Below are 18,693 nucleotides of genomic sequence, written 5' to 3' on the forward strand. Positions count from 1 at the left end.
CTAAAGCAAAGCATGTTTTTATATGCAACAACAAACGTATGCAAGCGTATGTAAGTAAAAATGTGTGTATGTATGTAAATATGTCTGTATGCATGCATGTGTATATGTATTTACGCGTGTATAATTCAAAGACGACATGATTTGTCAAACTTCGTCAAATGTTGCCCCTAAAATCACGATAGTGCTCATACACAACAACAAACATTTGATGGACACTTAAACCGATATAAACGCAGGCGTGCAAACATACTGACATATACATATATAGTATATGTACATATGAGTATTTAGTTTGCGCGTCGCTAAGGTATTCACTAACACAAGCATAGCTATTTTTTCATATTTCCATTGTTTTGTTTTTATGAAACTTTTTTGTTGTTTTTTTATGTGGTGTGACGCGATGATTGATTGTCAGCTTTAATATCTTTCGGTTTTGTTCTTTTTTTACTACAAAACAATCCTGCATGAATATTTTCTACTTTTTTTCCTCTGTCTCTGGCTCTGTCAAACGCTTGTGTGTTCTAACAATAGCCGATTTAAGCCGTACACACAGTCATACATACATAAATATAGAGGTACATAAAGTTTTTTTTTTATTTAAACATTTTTCTCAATTTACAACACTCCAAGGATGTGTCTAATACTTGTTGTTTTTATTTTTTTATTTTTTCTCTACTCTCGCCACCATCACTTCAATTAACTGCGTTTGCTTAATCACTCACTTCTATGGAGTGTTAATTTCTTTACACATCAAAGTCAATAATCAAATGCAGCTGCCTATTGCATTTCAAATACTTTCGCACCTACAAGCTTATATAAATACATATGTGTATGTATGTTTGTGTGTACGTCTAGCAGCTATCAGCCGCCAATAGTCATACTCTCGCTAACTCTTCTCAATTTCTCAGCATTCCTTTTTCCATTCATTGTTCAATTACTGCATTTTTCCACATAAACCGTTTTTTCCTTTGTCCGTCTGACTGCTCTTTAATGTGTGTTTGAGTGATGGAACGAATTTGCATTAAATCCGCTGCGATAGTTGTTTGTTGAAGTTACTGGCATTTAAATATATATATTTTTGTTGTTGTAGTTGCTACGTACATATGTGAAGTTTGTGTTCATATGTGTGTAATCTTGATTTTATGTTTTTATTTTTTTCTGATTGAAGTCAGCGAATTGAGCGTGTAAATATTTAACTGCTAATACTACTCTTACTGTGGCTCTTTTTTGTATGAACGGCATGATAATGGGAGTGGCAGCATTACCATTAGCATTAAAAGTGAAACTCCTACTAGGTTGACAATGATAGGGATTTTTCACCAGGAATTACTTTTCAATTAATTTACTGAGCTAGATGCTGCTGGGTTGACGCACTTTTTTATAGTTTCATTATACCATTTTTCATTATTCTTCAAAAACCTAAAAACATATGCGTAAGTGAAGCTCTCTTCGAAATATAACAGTGCTAATATATTTATGTCGACATATTCAATATATAATTGAAAATTATGCCAGTTCTGTCCATTATTTTTATATAATACTCTCAGGAACTTCAACCATTTGCAATATCCTGAGGAATATAACAAAACCTATCACCTTAAATGCCGCCTAGATTTGCTGTTGAGGCTATTTATACGATTATTGCTAGAAATATAATCTCAATTCAAAGTCTCTGATATTTTTTAAACCGTTATTTTCATAAATTTTAAAGAAATTGAAATTTGAAATTAAAAAACTCGTCCTAATATCCCATAACTAATGATATTTTATTTTTTTTAATACTGGCGCGCTGTTGTTAACTCGGCTATAATCGCGTAAGCGGTGTCTACGCCAATTAAGAGAAGAAGAAGAATGATATTTTATAGATTAGAGAATAGCTTACTTCAGTTCTTTAGCTAAAAATCACAGTTAAGCTATCGTTGTATTTCAAAATAAGCCAAAAAACATGAGAGACGTAAATCTATAAGGATGACTTACTGAAATGGCACCTGGATTTGGAAGAGAAATGTGTAATAATTACACTGAAGTGCAAGTGTTTGGTGAAAATATATACTTCATGTTTCTTCTTTGCATTATAAATAGAATTCCAGCACAAATTTATCGCTGGACTTATGCTCTCTCATCAAATTTCTGTCATTTTGTCTTCTAGAGATTCTTACAAATTTTTCAAAAATCACGTTTGAAGATTTCAGGTGTTCGAAAATGCTTACCAATTGATCAGAGATAAGAAAAAATGTAAACAATTTTTCCCAAAAAATAAACCTACCTAAACCTTGGCTTTGAAAATGTTATCAGCAGTTCAGTGACAGGACGAATTGTCGAAAAAGTCTCCTAACACCTAAAATTAGGCTTCGAAAATCTTTACCAAATGTTCAGTGAGAAGAAAAAGTGTCAAAAAAGTCTCTTAACACCGGAAACTAGGCTTCACTTTTGAAAAGCATACGCAGAGAAGCTCATTTAGGAGTCGTTTATGCCGAGCAACATATCGTTTTGAGTTCGTGTGCACCAATAATTATTTCCTGCATTACATAAAGCACAATTTATGCGGTAGAACTCGTCAATTGATTTCAGCGGCTGTTATTATTACAATTTATTTTTATAACCTCTATTTAATCTCTGTGCTATGCAATTTCTAATAAGCCTAAGGAATGCTATAAAACCGAAGACGTCAATAGATGCATGTAAATGAACTAGCACTAGCGCACACTAGCTGCACTGTTACTAAATAAATCTGTGTGTGTGTAGCTGAGCATGTGAGTGTGTGTGTGCAAGTAAGGTTATCAAAGCAGTGGTCAGAAAAGCGGTTAAGTCACACAGCCACCCAACCACCCAATAGCCAACGAAATATGGCTGTATAGGTGCAAGTGTGGGCACATTTGTTTTTGTGTGTTTGTGCAAGTAGTCAATTCCCAGCGCATTTGCGCCCAGCTGCTGGCGATCGTTTGCGCTCTCTGCCATCTTACAATAAAACGCTCTTGCTTATACTAGACGCAAGCAAGCAAACACACACATATACATGTACACAAAATGTCGAGAAATGTTGCTGAGTATGCCTAATGTGAGTTTGAGTGGCAATGCTGCAACAGCCGCTGCAAAAACAAAAACAAATTCCTACATTGTTAGGAAAATAAAGCAAAAAAAAAACAAAAAATAATAATCAATTAATTTATTTATTGCCACAACGAATCGCTATGCTTTTCATTAGTTCGACGTTTTTGTAGTAGTCAGTATTGCTAGAATGTTGTTATTGTTGTCATGGCTGTTGTCGCTGCCATTGTAGTTTAGTTTTAAGCGTATATACATATGTATCTGGAGACATACATATGTACTAAATAAATTCGTTATAAAATTTATTTCTACACAAACACACACATAGGCATACATACACTTGTTCCTTGTGACTCCACTTGGCTTTGCTGCTTATTGAATACACTCACACGCTCACTTATATACATCTAAACATGTGCATATCGTCAATTTATGCCTGTTTCGTTTTATTAGAATATTCTTTTATTGTCTTTTTCGCAATCTTGACTTTTTAGTTTAGTATGAAATTGCAGTGAATGCGCTCATTTGTTGTGTGTTAAATGCGCTTCTCAAATAACGTCAGCCAGATTGGCAATATATCACATACATATGTATGTATGCATGTGTGGTTGGAAAATTGTATGCAATATTAGCGAAATCGCATATTCATCGGGTGACGTGTTGCAAGTTGCAGTGGCTTCTATTTGCATTGAATTACGAGGAGAAATCGCTTACACAGAACTTTTAATTGGTGCACTAACTAATATAAGACGAATGCAAATGCAGAAAGCAGGAAAAATTGATTTCGTGCACTTTTAGCAATTATTAGTGAAAAATATATAAAAAACAAGAAAAAACGTTAACTTCGGTTGCACCGAAGCTAAATACCCTTCACAGGTGCATTTCTGTTAGTAACTATGTGTTCAGTTTGTATGGAAGCTATATGCTATAGTAATCCGTTGTAAACAAGTTTTTTAGAGATTACATAGTTGGCTTAAAAAATAACATATACCAAATTTCGTGAATATATCCTGACAAATGTGAAAGTTGTCCATACAAGCACTTGATTCCGATCGTTCAGTTTGTATGGCAGCTATATGCTATAGTTAACCTATCTGAACAATTTCTTCGGAGATTATATTGTTGCCTTAGAAAATAGCATATATCAAATTTCGTGAATATATCCTGCCAAATGTGAAAGTTGTCCATACAAGCACTTGATTCCGATCGTTCAGTTTTTATGGCAGCTATATGCTATAGTTAACCGATCTGAACACTTTCTTCGGAGATTATATTTTTGCCTTAGAAAATAACACATATCAAATTTCGTGAATATATCTTGTCAAATGTGAAAGTTTTCCATACAAGCATTTGATTCCGATCGTTCAGTTTGTATGGCAGCTATATGTTATAGTGGTCCGATATCGGCCGTTCCGACAAATGAGCAGCTTCTTGAAGAGGAAATGACGTTTGCAAAATTTCAAAACGATATCTTAAAAACTGAGAGACTAGTTCGTATATATACAGACAGACGGACAGACGGACAGACAGACGGACATGGCTAAATCGACTCAGCTCGACATACTGATCATTTATATATATACTTTATAGGGTCTCCGACGATTCCTTCTGGGTGTTACAAACTTCGTGACAAACTTAATATACCCTGTTCAGGGTATAAATATGTACATACTATAAATATATGTGTCAAATGCTTCGTTTAAATATTAAAAATATTTGAAAAAAATACATTTTGTTTATTATTTTGGTAGAAAAATTAAAATAATATATAAAATATAAAATATAAAGTATTGATAATTAAATAAAAATAAAAACTAAACAATTTTTAAATATTAAACTTTCATACACTCTTATAAATATGAACAGCGTTTTTTATTAATAATTTGGTAATAGAGTTAGAAAAAATACAACATACTTAAAAAAATTCCAAATTTAAAAATTTTATTGAAAAAAATTCAAAAAAAAATCAACATATTTAAAAATATTAAAAAAGCAACAATTAAAATTCAAAAATTTTATTGAAAAAAAATTCAAACTAAAAATTCTATATATTTACAAATATTTCAAAAAAATCCACCTTTTTTAATATTTTGGTTATAAAATTAAATACATAATTACTCTTCAAAATATTTTTTAAAGAAAAAATAAAAATTCCATATTTTCAAAATTTCAAATGAAATAATACTCGTATAAAACTTTTAACATTAAAGTAAAATGGGAAAATAAAAAATAATATTAACAGTATAATTTAGAAATTATTTAAAAAAATTACGAATTTTTGAAAAATCCAAAATATTTCAAAAATGTTAAAAAAAAAATAAAGACGTATTCTAAACTTTCAAAAATATTTAAAAAAGGATTACAAATTTTCCAAAAATCCAAAATATTTCAAAAATGCAAAAATTATTATAAATATTCTAAATTTTCAAAAATTTGTAAATATTAAAAATACAAGTTCAAATTTTGAAAAATACATACATTTTATTACAAAATTCAAAACTGTTAAATTTTAAGTGATGCATGATATAAACCATATACATTTACATACATATATGTATTAAAAAAAAAAGACAATTTTAAAATAAACAGTTTAAGATGCGAAAAAAATTGTAAATTTTTATTTTGATGAAAATACTTTAAAAAGTTTATAAAAGATACCAAAATAATAAAAATAAAAATAAAAATATAAATAATTCAACAATTTTTTTTAATGTTATAAGAAAATTAATATTACAATTAATTTAAATTAAAAATATGGCACTGTAAGCTTAAAACAAACAAAATAAATAAGCATGATATAATATTACTTACAAAAATTAAAAAAAAAATATTTATTGAAAATTTCTTTCTTAAAATTTATGCATTTTTCAATAATTTTTCATATTTTAATATATATATTTTTATTCTTATTTTTTCATCTCCACAAATCATTTTATTTTATAAGCAATTATAATTTTTTTTATTTAGAATACATTTATGTATATCCCAATGTGTAGATTTTTTAATAATAATTGTATTTTAAACGAAACATACATATTTACTCAGTGTAACTTTTTAATGATTTTGCTTTATGAATTTTTAATGTAGGTGCTTTCATTATTATTTCCTTTTAATAATTTTTTTATAATATATTTTTGTGACTAAATTAATTTTAAATATTTATTATTTAATTTAACAGAACATTATAATTTATTTTGTTTTTATATTAATATTTTCTTATTACTACATTTGCGTGACTAAATTATTTTCAAATATTTTTTTATATAATATAATAGACAAATATCATTAATATTTTTTATATACATTTTTAGTATGCTATAGAAGCAACAATAACACATTAACTAACAACAGGAAACGACAATGTGCCGCTAGAGCAAAAGCAGAGGCAAGCAAACTGCAACAGCTGTGGCTGGCCGCTGATCTGCGCCATGGCCTATGCCAACAACAACAACTAATAATTTTTATATAAATACGGCTCTGCCCCTCCCCAGCAATTTGGCATCAGTGCCATAAACTAATTCTTCCACTGACGACTAACTCCATATAAAAGTACATACATACATATATGTATGTACATATGTACCTATGTGTTTGGGTACCTATGTGACTCCTTTAATCATCGCACATTACGTTTTCGATTTTACTAGCACTTCAGATGCTCGTCTGTTTTGCTTACTTTGGAACTGCGCTGGTACATTTTTTATTATTTTAATTTTTCTTTTCGATTTCTTCGCTAAAATTTGCGTTTTCCGTTCGGTTATTTTTATATGCACAGAATTTTACGATTTTTATTTTCTTATTTTAAGTGTTTCACTTCAAATTACCGCTAGTCTACATATCTACAAGAGAGTTTGTGTGTATGTTTGCAGAATTTAAAAATATTTGATTGCTGTCTTTAGCCTACCTGGCAGTCGGTCGTCTTTCTATAACTTAAAATGCATATATCATGCGCTTGTGTATGCCTCAATATGGGTGTGTGTGTGCGAAAATATTGAAAATGTGTTGGAATTATTAAAAATAGCGTGGCAAAATCATAACCGCAGAAGTGTGCATAAATACCTACATATATTCATATATATGTACATATGTATGTTTGTTAGAGTGTTTGTGCGAAGTGCCAAATGCACCGCTACTAAAATGCTCCTGCAGCTGCAACTAACCGCCGCCCGACCGCCGCGGCGCGCATCAAGTGCGATTTTAAATCATGTGGATACCGATGTGTATGATATATGTTTTATGTGTGTATGTATGTATATGTATGTATATGTATGTGTAGTTAGGCGTATCTCGCTAAGCATTCAGCGCTTCTTTGCCCACCGCTTAGCCATCATCCTGCGGCAGCATCTTTCCTCTTCATCTGCAATTTCTGCTACATTTCAGCATGTCCACGTTGTTGTTGTACTTGTTGTTGTATCTTTCGAAGCCAATTGTAAATAATTATGAATCGCTTTCGTTGCTTTCACGGCTCATGCTCGTACAGCTGTTGTTGTTGTTGCTGTTGCTGTTGCTGTTGTATTCATTTCATACATTTAATATCTGCTAAATGCGAGCGCTGCTGCGGCGCTCCTTTAGTATTCGGCGCATGCACACATACTTAATTTAGTTTATTTGTTTTTTAAACACACAAAAATTCCTTTTATATCATTTTGACCGACACACACACATGCGCAGATACACATATGCATAGTGTGTATAAAGACCCGAACTAACTAAAATACACTGTTGCAGCTGTGTCACTGCTTCTTCGCCAATTTCGCTTGCTTGTTGTTGTTGTTGTTGCTGCTGATATTTTGCGCTTGATGATTTATCATTCGATCGACTTTAACACAATTTTATTCAGTGTGTCTGAGCGTTAAGGGGCTTCTAAGAAACGTCTATACATACGCATATATACATATGTATGTAAGTATGTTTGGTTGGTCGCAAACATATATTTCGTATACATTTATAGCATCTTATAAGAGCTGTTATTAATTTATGAATGTGTTATTGAACAATTTTATTTATAATTCTTAACTAAACGCGAGCAATTGGGCACATGATGCGAAGAAATGCTGAACAAATATGCACAAAACCATACTACCATATGTATATTTGTACATACATAAAGTACATATGTAAAATATAACAAGATTGTGTCATTTCGACTAATTGTCCACAATTAGAAATGATTAGTACAGAAATTATGGAAAAGTGTTTAAGAAATCATATTTTTAAATGATATTATTTTTTTTTGTTAACAATCAATAGCTGACTTCGATTCGTTATTTCTCTGCTCGCTTATAATCCCTTGAAAAAAAAATACATGAGAAAGCAAAAACAGAGTTATCAAGTTCAATTCGCACAAGACAGTATGCGAATACCTCATTAAAGTGGGATATAGCCACTATCTTTAATGCTACCAAATTTGGTTTTCGATATTTTAGTTAAAATTTTCTATTGTGGGTGGTTCATGGTGTCGGAGACCGTATAAAATAAATGTATAATACAAATGTACAATGTAATGTACATGTGTAATGTACAAATATATATGTTTAGTCAGCGACAAGCTGAGTCGATTTAGCCATGTTCATCTGTCTCGCTATTATCCTCAGTTTATGAGATACCGACCTGAAACTTTGCACACGTTCGTTTCACCCCAAGAAGCTGCTAATTTGTCAGAACCGCCAATATCGGACCATTATAGCTTATATGCCATACAAACTGACCGACAATAAACAAGTCTTTGAATTAAAACGTTTGCATTTGACAAAATATCTTTAAGAAATTTTTGTCTGGATTATTGCTCACGACAGCGCTATAGTTTACGAGAAAATATTTGAAATCGGATCATCATAGCATACAGCTACCACACAAACGAACGATTAAAATCATGATAATGTTGTTTTTATACTCTTTAAGCTAGGAAAAATGTTCCTTTAAAGGGAATTCTAACTTTGGTGCAGCCGAAGTTAATTTTGGTTTGTTTATAGTCAATGTAAATTGTCAAAAAACCTTCAACTTAAAAAAAATAATTTTTTTTATCTTATTTTTATTTACTTTTTTTATTTTTGATTCATTTCATTTAGTTTTACTTTTTCATTTTTTTATGTTATTTTCATTTCATTAAAAATTTTTTTCTTATTTATTTTTATTTTATTGCATTTAGTTTTTTTTTATTTTATTTTTTATTTTATTTTATTTTTTATATTTTTTTTTATTTTATTTTGTTTTATTTTATTTATATTTTTTTACTTTTTTATTACTTTCGAAGAATTGTCAAAATCCCATTTTCAACCTACAATTTTTTCATTATTGTTAGGTTTTTTAGTTAAATTTTATTTTATTTTTTTGTTTTGTTTTTTGTCAAATTTGTTTGTAAAAAAATAATTTTTTATATTATTTTTATTTTTTATTTTTGTTTCATTTCATTTAGTTTTACTTTTTCATTTTTTTATGTTATTTTATTTCATTAAAACAATTTTTTATGTTATTTTTATTTTTTATTTTTGTTTTATTACAATTAGTTTTAGTTTTTTTTATTTTATTTCATTTTTTTCATTTAATTTAATTTTTTTTTTTTTTTGTTTTATTTTATTTATATTATTTTTATTATTTTATTTCGCGAAGAATTGTCAAAATTCCACCTTCAACTTACAATTTTTCCATTATTGTTAGGTTTTTTAGTTCAATTTTATTTTATTTTATTTTTTGATTTGTTTTATTTTTTTTATTAATTTTTTTTTTTTGCTTTATTTTTTCACTTTATTTTTTATTATTTAATTTGTTGGTTTGCCAAGTAATATACATAGTTAACAATGTATGTCAATTATTTATTAATTGCTTATATAGATTTTTCTGAAATATGTAATTCACTGTAAATTTAAACAAATATTTCTAATACTCATTTAAAAAATGCAAAAGAAAAAACGAATCATTCTACAGGAAATGTTACAAAATATTTTAAACACTGTTTTTTTCAGTTTCTTTGCTTTCCAAATTTCTTTAAGTAATACTTTTTACATATATTTACCATAAGTAAATATATACTCCCCACAAGTTTCTGTAATCAGTCAAAAAGCCTTCACTAATCGATCAGAACTTATCCGATTTATTCGATATTCGGACATTATAGCTTTTTCATATCCAAAAAAGTATTCCGTTCCTACAAGAATATGTATTCTGCTGACAGAAATTTTTTTTTTATTATCTTTCACTTCTTGTGACTCTATGCCCTTCTATCACATAATCAAAAATAAATATAAATGTAAACAAGTACATACAATAGTTACAATACAAATAGTTTTCGGAAGAAAATTTTCTTAATGAAAGTAGTTACGAATTCGCCAAAAGTAGTTTTTTCTAATCTAAAATATAATGCACACATAACCTTTTTTAAAAAATAACTTTTTTTTATAAAAATTCCAGATTCTTATATTTCCTAAAATCATAAACGAAAAGCGCATATTTAACTACACAATATGTAAACCGTCGTGTTCATGTATTGGTGTTTATTGAAATGAGTAAATATGTATGTATGTATGTATTATTAAGAATTTACCGTGATCGCTTCCGTCGCAACGGAATCCCCTGCATTAAAATATTAATAATTTATTTTTCAGCTTCTTTGCAACACTTCTAACCTAAACTTTGTGCTTCCCTTTGCTTTTCAACAGAAACCATTTCTTTTTCTGACTAAGTTTTACGACATTCCCAATCCCGTGCCGGCTTTATCTTAAATATTTGTAGTACTTGAATTAAGCAAATAAGCAATAAGCAAGCGCGCACGAATGACTCAAATCCAGAGCAACTGTTTTACCAATTGCACAGGGCATTCATTTGCCTACACACAGAAACGCACGCTTACAATTACATCCATACATATGTACATAAATACATCTGTAGTATCTACTATATGTAAATATGTGTGTGTTGCGCATTGATGTGCTCAAAAAATGAAACTACTGTTAAATGTGCTCTTGCGCTTTAATTTCACTTGAATTTACTCCAATTTATCAGGTCGCTGTCATATTTAGTTTGTAATCAAATTAGTCACCTATTAGTAAGCGCAGTGTCTTTCTTGTTCTCTCTAGAGTAGTGTACATATTTACAGATGAATGTATGTGTGTAAGCTTTTTAGTTTTATTTCGCGTCTGTAGCTTGGCGCTTAGTGAGTGCTCTTAATGTGTGACTACACTAGCTAATAATTTCCGCTTAGTCGCTTGTATTTGATTAACCAGCTGTTGGGAAAACTCAGAAGCTTATATAATATACATACATATGGAGCAATGTAAATATTCTATATAGATAGATACAGGCATGATGGTTTAACAATTAGCATGTTTCTATAATTTAATGATTACGCCGACGGTATTATAAATGAGTGGCGATAATTTAATCTAAAACATACGAACATACTTATAAAAAATATTTATACCATTAACAAAATGTATTAAATATGCAATTAAACTTGTAACACCCAGAAGAAAAAGTTTGAGATCCTAAAAGTACTTGTATATACATATATTGCGACAAAAAAGCACCCAGAAATTATTAATAAATTTGGTTTTTTAAAAAAATGTATTTTGTAAGTTGGTAGGACGGCCCTTGACTACTAAGCCAAATATGACCGCCATCTGCCAACTATTTTCCGTGTGCGAAATAGTTGCGAATGTTGGAAATGGCCTACGGTGATTCAGTTTTATCAAAAATACAAGCCTATGAGTGGTACGAAGCCGGTCGAGAGATCGTTCTGAATGACCTTCGACCCCTTCAACTAATAAAAATATTAAAAAAGTGAAGGATATGGTGCTTGAAAATCGTCAGGCAAGTGTTAGTGAGATGGCAAGAGAGCTCGAGAACTCGCGCGAGTCCGTTCGAATGATTTTGGTGATGAAACGCGTTCTTGCTCTACTTGTTCCGATAAAACTGAATTTTTTTCCTAACGAGTATCGTAAATAGGTCTGTTTGGACAAGATTGATCGTGCGAATTCCGTTCCCACAATCATGGAGAGCATTATAACTGCGGATGAGGCATGGGTCTATGAGCTTGACATGCAAACAAGTCAACAATAAAACAAAATTCGCTGAAGTAGCTGAAGGCCATCCCAAAAAGTGTTTATGAAAAGTTTTTATGAAAAGTGTTTCGAGTACTGGAAAAATCGTTGGCATAAGTGTATTACACCTGGTGGGGATTACTTTGAAGGCGATAAAATAAATATTCATGAATAATTAAATATTTTGCGTTTTATTTCCAATTTCCTAGTCTTTTTTGTCACTCAAAAGAGCACTATGACGAGGCGAGTCGATTTGACCATGTCCGTTTGTCTAAATATACGTGTAGAAGTCCCTCAGTTCTTGATAAATCGATCTGAAATTTTGCTCACGTTCTTTCTGCTTAAGAAGCTGCTCATTTATTGGAACCGTCGATAAACGCCACTAAAGCATATAACTGCTATACAAAGGAACGGATCAAAATCAAGCTCTTGTATGGAAATATTTTTTATTCGTGAAAGGTATAATAGTTTTGGTGCAAGCGAGTTTATCTTTTTTTGTTTTTGCTTATTTTTAGTTTTAGTTTGTTTACCGCAAGAATTTTTTTTATGAATTTTATAAATAAATATGTGGTTAGTTTACTGACGAAAGGTTGAAATCAAGAGCTTCAAAGTCACTACTTTTTCACTATTAACTAATAAGTGGTTTTATATATACAAAAAAAATACATAGTTTAAATAGGCGGGGTACATATACGATATATAACCAACCAAATAGCACTGGTTTCACAATCTAGAGTTAGTACATTCATTTAACTACACAGGGATTACCTATTTAATACTTTTAAAGAAAATAGCAGGTTACTCCAAAGCAACTAGTGATTTTTCTATGACAAGCACTTGCAAAATGTCTCCAGCAGAGCACATTACCTATGGTGTATTTGGTTGCTGGAGCTGTTGGCAAACTCAGTACTTAGACAGGGTAGTTTTATAATCTGCATTTCCTTCAGGTATGCTTGTACTATTGAATGTATAACTATTGAAACGAAATAAACTTCTTACCTACCAATATTTTCGTATATTTTTGAAAGAAATTTACATATTTTACCTTACTGATATTTTAAAACACCCTTGTCTTTTTAATACAATCCGTACACTTAAATAAAAATAATCTTTAAATACATGTCTCAAAAATTGCTTGCAAACTCTCTGTCACAAGACTTTTTTGACGACGATATAATACTTGATGTCTGTAATATTTTATAATAACACTTCAATTATTTTGGAGCATATAGCATGTGAGTTCCCGAAGAAAAAAACTTTTTTTTTAGAGCAAATATTTTATGGAGTTGAATTTTCCAATGATTTGACTTGATGATTTTTAATTAAATTTTCCGATGGACATAAAGTTCATTAGCTGTTTGAAGAAGACTTGAAACTCGCTTCCCATAATAATATATACAATGAGATAGGTAGTACTATACAATTTCAACATAAACAATTAAGCGTATAGTATTCTTAAAACATAAGGCATAAAATAAATAAATTACAAGAAATTTCAAATTTCACACCACCAAGCGTTCATAAGACAATGATTTATTTCTACACTATCCTATAAGAAACAGCAGATTGCTCCCTCAATTTCTTCCTCACTATAGCAGAAAAAAATCTCACAAATCACAAAAAAAAATAATAAATAATAAATCACAGTTAGCGACGTTCTAATTTTTCAAAACGCAAGTACTTTTTGCCTATTTAGCTTTAAAATTTGAATTTCGTTCAAAAAAAATTTATTACACAAGTATTTCTAATCATTTTAGAAAAAAATTATTTCAACTTCACATTTTTCAATTTTTGTATTTATGTTTTTTTTTTTTTGCCTGAGCATGTGTGTGCGCATGTGTATGAGTAATACATGTGATTATCCGCTTTAGAATTTGACTTATCAAGCAAATAAGTGAGCCTAATTTTTTAATGCACAGTAGTTAAGAAGCGCCCAAGCAAGTGATTAAGTAGTTAGAAAAAGTTTAAAAAATATGCATTTCTCTAGTATATTTACCATTTTTGCCGTTATGTCTTCCACTTTTAATCCTTTTTAGAATGACTGCGGGAGATTGTTGGTGCTTTGCTTGGTTTGCGTGAAGCTCACGTGCGTGCTTGGACACTGTTGTTGTTGTTTTTCACAAATTATAAGCAGTTTCGACGCTTGTTCTTTATAGCTTTTACACAAATTAAATTCACTTTTTTTAAGTTTTTTATTAATTAATAAATCGGAGAGAATAATTTTTATGTTTCGTTATTTCGCACAAAATTCACAGCATGTCTAGTTAATTTCTATTGAATTTTAAATTTTATTTCGGCTTCTAAAGTATTAAAGTATATTTTTACTTGTAAAGATCTTTACAAAGTTGTTTGTAGGTAGTTGCTTTTACGTTATAATTACTGTGTGCGAAGGTAAATTTTTATGGATGCTGCAGTTGCTGGGCATATTATTAGTACCGCATGAGTTTTGTGCTTATTGTGCGCAAGCTGTGTATGCAGTTGGACGCAACAGGATTATGGTATTGTTTTCGCTTGAAATTTGCAAATTATTGTTGTTGTTTTGATTTTTTTTGCACACCGGACTGATGCACAGATATTGCGAATGCTCAGTAGTATTTATATTATGCGTCAAAAACAATATTAAAATTGCTGCTTTTTGTTATTTATTATTTTTAACTGCTTGTTTTTTGTAAAAATTAAATTTTGTGAAAAATTAATATTTTTTAGTTAACAACATTTATTTTATTTAGCGCGCAATTTTATTTTTTAGTTGTTCTAGCGTATTTTGTTTGTTGTAATAATAATGTTTTCACTTTTTAAAATGTATTTTGAACATTTTTAAAATAATATTTTTGTTATAATTGTTATATTTTCACTTTTTAGAAAATATTTTCAATATTTTTCCAATATTTTTAATTGTTGTTGCAATTGTTATGTTTTCAATTTTTAAATATTTTCATTATTTTTTTAATACTTTTAATTTTTGTAACGATTGTTATATTTTTACTTTTTAAAATATTTTTTTCAAAAAATTTTTTTCATATGTTTTATATTTATTTTTAATTACATACAAATATTTGTGTAATGCCGTACTTTTGCAACTCGAATTATTTTTTAATTATTTTTGTTTTTATTACGCCTGAGTATATGATTTTCACTGCATCTCTTAAGCATATATTAATTTTTTTGCAACTTTGATTTTAAAACTCCTTCAAAGTATTTGCTTTTATTATTTAAAAAAAATTTTCGGCTTTTTCTTCTAAGCTCACGCATTTAAGTTACTTTTCGATCAATTCCCTGCACATTTCAGTTCACTACCGTCTAATTTACGTCAAAAATGCCGTTATACATTAAGTCAAACGCAGAAAGTTCTTGTGGGAGGTGACGCCAATCTACCGTTAGCAATCGAAGACCGCGTGTGAATGTGTGGAATGATAGCACTTCACTTCAATAATTCCAATGCAAGCGCACAAATGAAAACAAATCACACAAATCAACATACGCAAGCGAAATTAAACGCGAAAAAAAGACAACAACGTCCAACCAATTCCGAATATCGAATGCAAATGTTAGAACGCGTACATTTTTTGTAACTGCGCTGCCATATAGTATTTATTATCTGCCACAACTGTCACAGAGCAAAACGTTCTTGCCACTACTTATACTAGCGCGTTGCTTATTTGATTTTATTTAATTTATTTGCTGTTTGTTGTTATTCTTGTTCTTGGTTGTAGAATGGTGTTGCCGCTTAGCCGCTGATTGCGCTGCTGCCTGCCGCTTGCACGTTTAGTCAATGACTAAGGGCGCGCAATTCAAAAAATTTTTAAATTCAACACAGCTCAACACAAAAACCAAAAACTAATAAAATCAATTTCACACATACACACACACACACACGCGCAACACATAAACGAGCGCTTACAGCGCACACACACTTACCCTAAAACGCACATGCACACACGCAGGCATTGCCTTCCGCTCAGAAGCGTCAGCGCCAGCAAAACAAAGTGTAGCCGGTGAGCGGGCAGCTAAATGAGCGCAGCTCCTCACTAGCGGCGCACACTAAGAGAGAGCACCATTTAGCTAGTAAGCCAGCTAGCAAGCTACAAATTGAGTGGGAAAACTGTAACGAAAACGCTGCAACAGCGGGCACGACAGCAGCAGCAGCAGTAGAAGCTGTAGAACATGTGAGCATTGTATGTAAGACATATTAACGACGGCAACAAATGCAATAAAAGCAATGCTAAGAAAGTGTTTATAACAGCAAGCAATTGCCGGCTGTGTACAGTGGCGTGCGATAGGTTAATAATTGGTTATAAATATATGTAAGTGTATACGGCGGTTTTGAGTATGGAAACTGAATTTTCTGCACTTAGGTTATAGATTTTTAGATCTTAAGAAACACACCTATTGCTGCAGAGGGGTTTTAAGAATTAGAGAAAAACTAGTACACCAATTGTTCTAAAATTTATAGGTTATATTTTGATATATTTTAAGAATACACAGTAAAATTGTAAAGGAATAAAGCTATTCATATATTTAGTTACTCCAATTGTGCTAAGACTATATCCTGCATTGCTTTCTCCGTGAATAAACCCTAAAACAATTGTTTGATGAAATTTCAGTATTCTAGAACCTTACTTATCAAATACATTAGAAAAGTTAGATTATCTTGAAGAACAATTTTTATTTTTTTTTTTCAAATATGTTAGGTAGGTTAAAAAATCCTATATGCTAGTCGTTTTCCGCAAAATGACCCAGGGTTGAAAAAAATCAAAAAATTACTAAATGGTACCTCGAAAAAATTCGAATTTTCCCAAACTTTTGATTGTTTTTGTCTGCCAACATTTCTGAACAAATCCAGAAGTTGGTAGATCATTTTATGTTGAACTACATATGTATATACAGAAAATTTACACACAAATTTTATAGATCGGATAATTTGTCTTCGAGTAGTGACTCAAACAAATCTCAAAATGCATTTTTGAAAAAACCTTTAAATTTAAAGAGCTGATTAAATTGAGTGGCTACATTTTAGAAGACTGTAACTAAAAAACTTTTGGAGATATCTTTTTAAAATACTAGTATATTATTTGAAGAATATCGAAGTACGAACAAACTCAGAATTATTGTATTATATTGATATATATTTTCTAAAAGTTAAGAAGAAGAGGCCACAGAACGAAGTTTTCAACTGTATGGTAATTTGAATTATTTTAAGTGACGCATACTCCATTCGTTAGTTAGAAGGCGATATGCATATATGGGTTATCATTCCACAGTCTTCCTAGCATGCCTTCACAATACAAATTTGTCAGTACTCTAAACTATACATTTTCTCGAATTTCAAATTTACCCACTGTACAATCACAAACGAAGGAGCATTCGCATTTTAATTTGACCGCATCTTCGGCTCATTCTTCGTTACTCAGCTGTTGGTTCGTAAATTCCTTGTTCATATTCGTAATTCGTAATTCGTAAATTTGTACATATTTATTAGTTTGCGTTGATTTTTTATTATTATTGCCTTACTACTCGGAATACTAATTCTAATTCGCTCACACTACGCATTCAGTGTTTTTGTGTGCGGCAGCTCTCTTTGCTCATACACTCTCATTTTGGCTCTCTCCCTTATTTTAAACAAGTAGCAACAAATGTACTAAGAAGAAAGATATGGTGATTATAATGGCAATGTCTGTCAAGATAATATGACTGTGCTTAAGGCAAGACAGACGCACACACACAGACACACACATGAGTGTAAACACATTCATACATACATATATATATAACATAGAATCACTAAGAGAATGATTTTTTCTCCTTTTTTGCTATAAGTTAGTGCAACCCTGATTTAACAGCAGCTCTGACATATGGACACACTAACACATGTTTACTATCAGAAATACATTTGTACTGACAATTCATAAAATTAAGCAGCAGCTATTGGCATAAGCCTATGTTATTGTTGTAGTTGTTATATAATATTATCACTCCTGCATACAAATGGATAGTCAAAATTTTAAAAAATTTCGCTCATTTCATGTGTATGTATGTACATACATATGTTATGATATTTCGTTCGTGCTTTATGCTGACGCTGAGAAATATGGGTGTAGCAGCAATGACAACAACGGAAGCGTCGTAGCTGTGTAAAAGTATTGATGTAAATAAAATAGGATAAAATTCTACTAATCATTGAGGTGTTCGTGTTACTGTAATGCTTCAATTGTAAGACAAGACAGTCAACAAGGATGAGGCCGCTAGGAAATTTAGAATCACAATTGAATTTTGCTACTTTTATAGTCAGGAAGTAAGCTTTTAGGCGCTGGAGGGAAGTAATTAATTGGAAGAAAATATTAATATTAAAAATAATACTTGGTTTTATTTAATTATTGCGTTACAAAATTATAAAGCAGCATTTTAGGCGTATTAACTAAACATTTTACTTTTTCTTTGTAAATTTTATTTTTCTACCATTATCGTTCGCGTCGTTACATACATATAACTAATTAAAAAAATAAATTAAAAATTATTAAAGCATACTTTTAGGCGCTGGAAGGCTTAAAAGCCTCGCCTAGCTAAGAAAGCGATTTTTTTTGAAAACAAAAAAAAAAATTATGCAATAACT

The 18,693-nt window shown here is 30.4% G+C and overlaps 1 protein-coding gene across 1 annotated transcript in view; it reads right to left on the reverse strand.

The window, feature by feature from the left end:
- LOC120771898 overlaps window positions 1-14,729 on the reverse strand; it is a 77,717-nt gene extending 62,988 nt beyond the window's left edge. Inside the window, exon 1 of the mRNA XM_040100170.1 lies at window positions 14,080-14,729. Coding sequence (XP_039956104.1) covers window positions 14,080-14,082 — 3 coding nt within the window. The 5' untranslated portion in view covers window positions 14,083-14,729. The remainder of the gene's footprint in view (window positions 1-14,079) is intronic.
- Between the last annotated feature and the right edge of the window lie 3,964 nt (window positions 14,730-18,693).

The sequence above is a fragment of the Bactrocera tryoni genome, chromosome 3 (genome assembly GCF_016617805.1).
Source record: "Bactrocera tryoni isolate S06 chromosome 3, CSIRO_BtryS06_freeze2, whole genome shotgun sequence".
In the NCBI taxonomy this organism is placed as follows: domain Eukaryota; kingdom Metazoa; phylum Arthropoda; class Insecta; order Diptera; family Tephritidae; genus Bactrocera; species Bactrocera tryoni.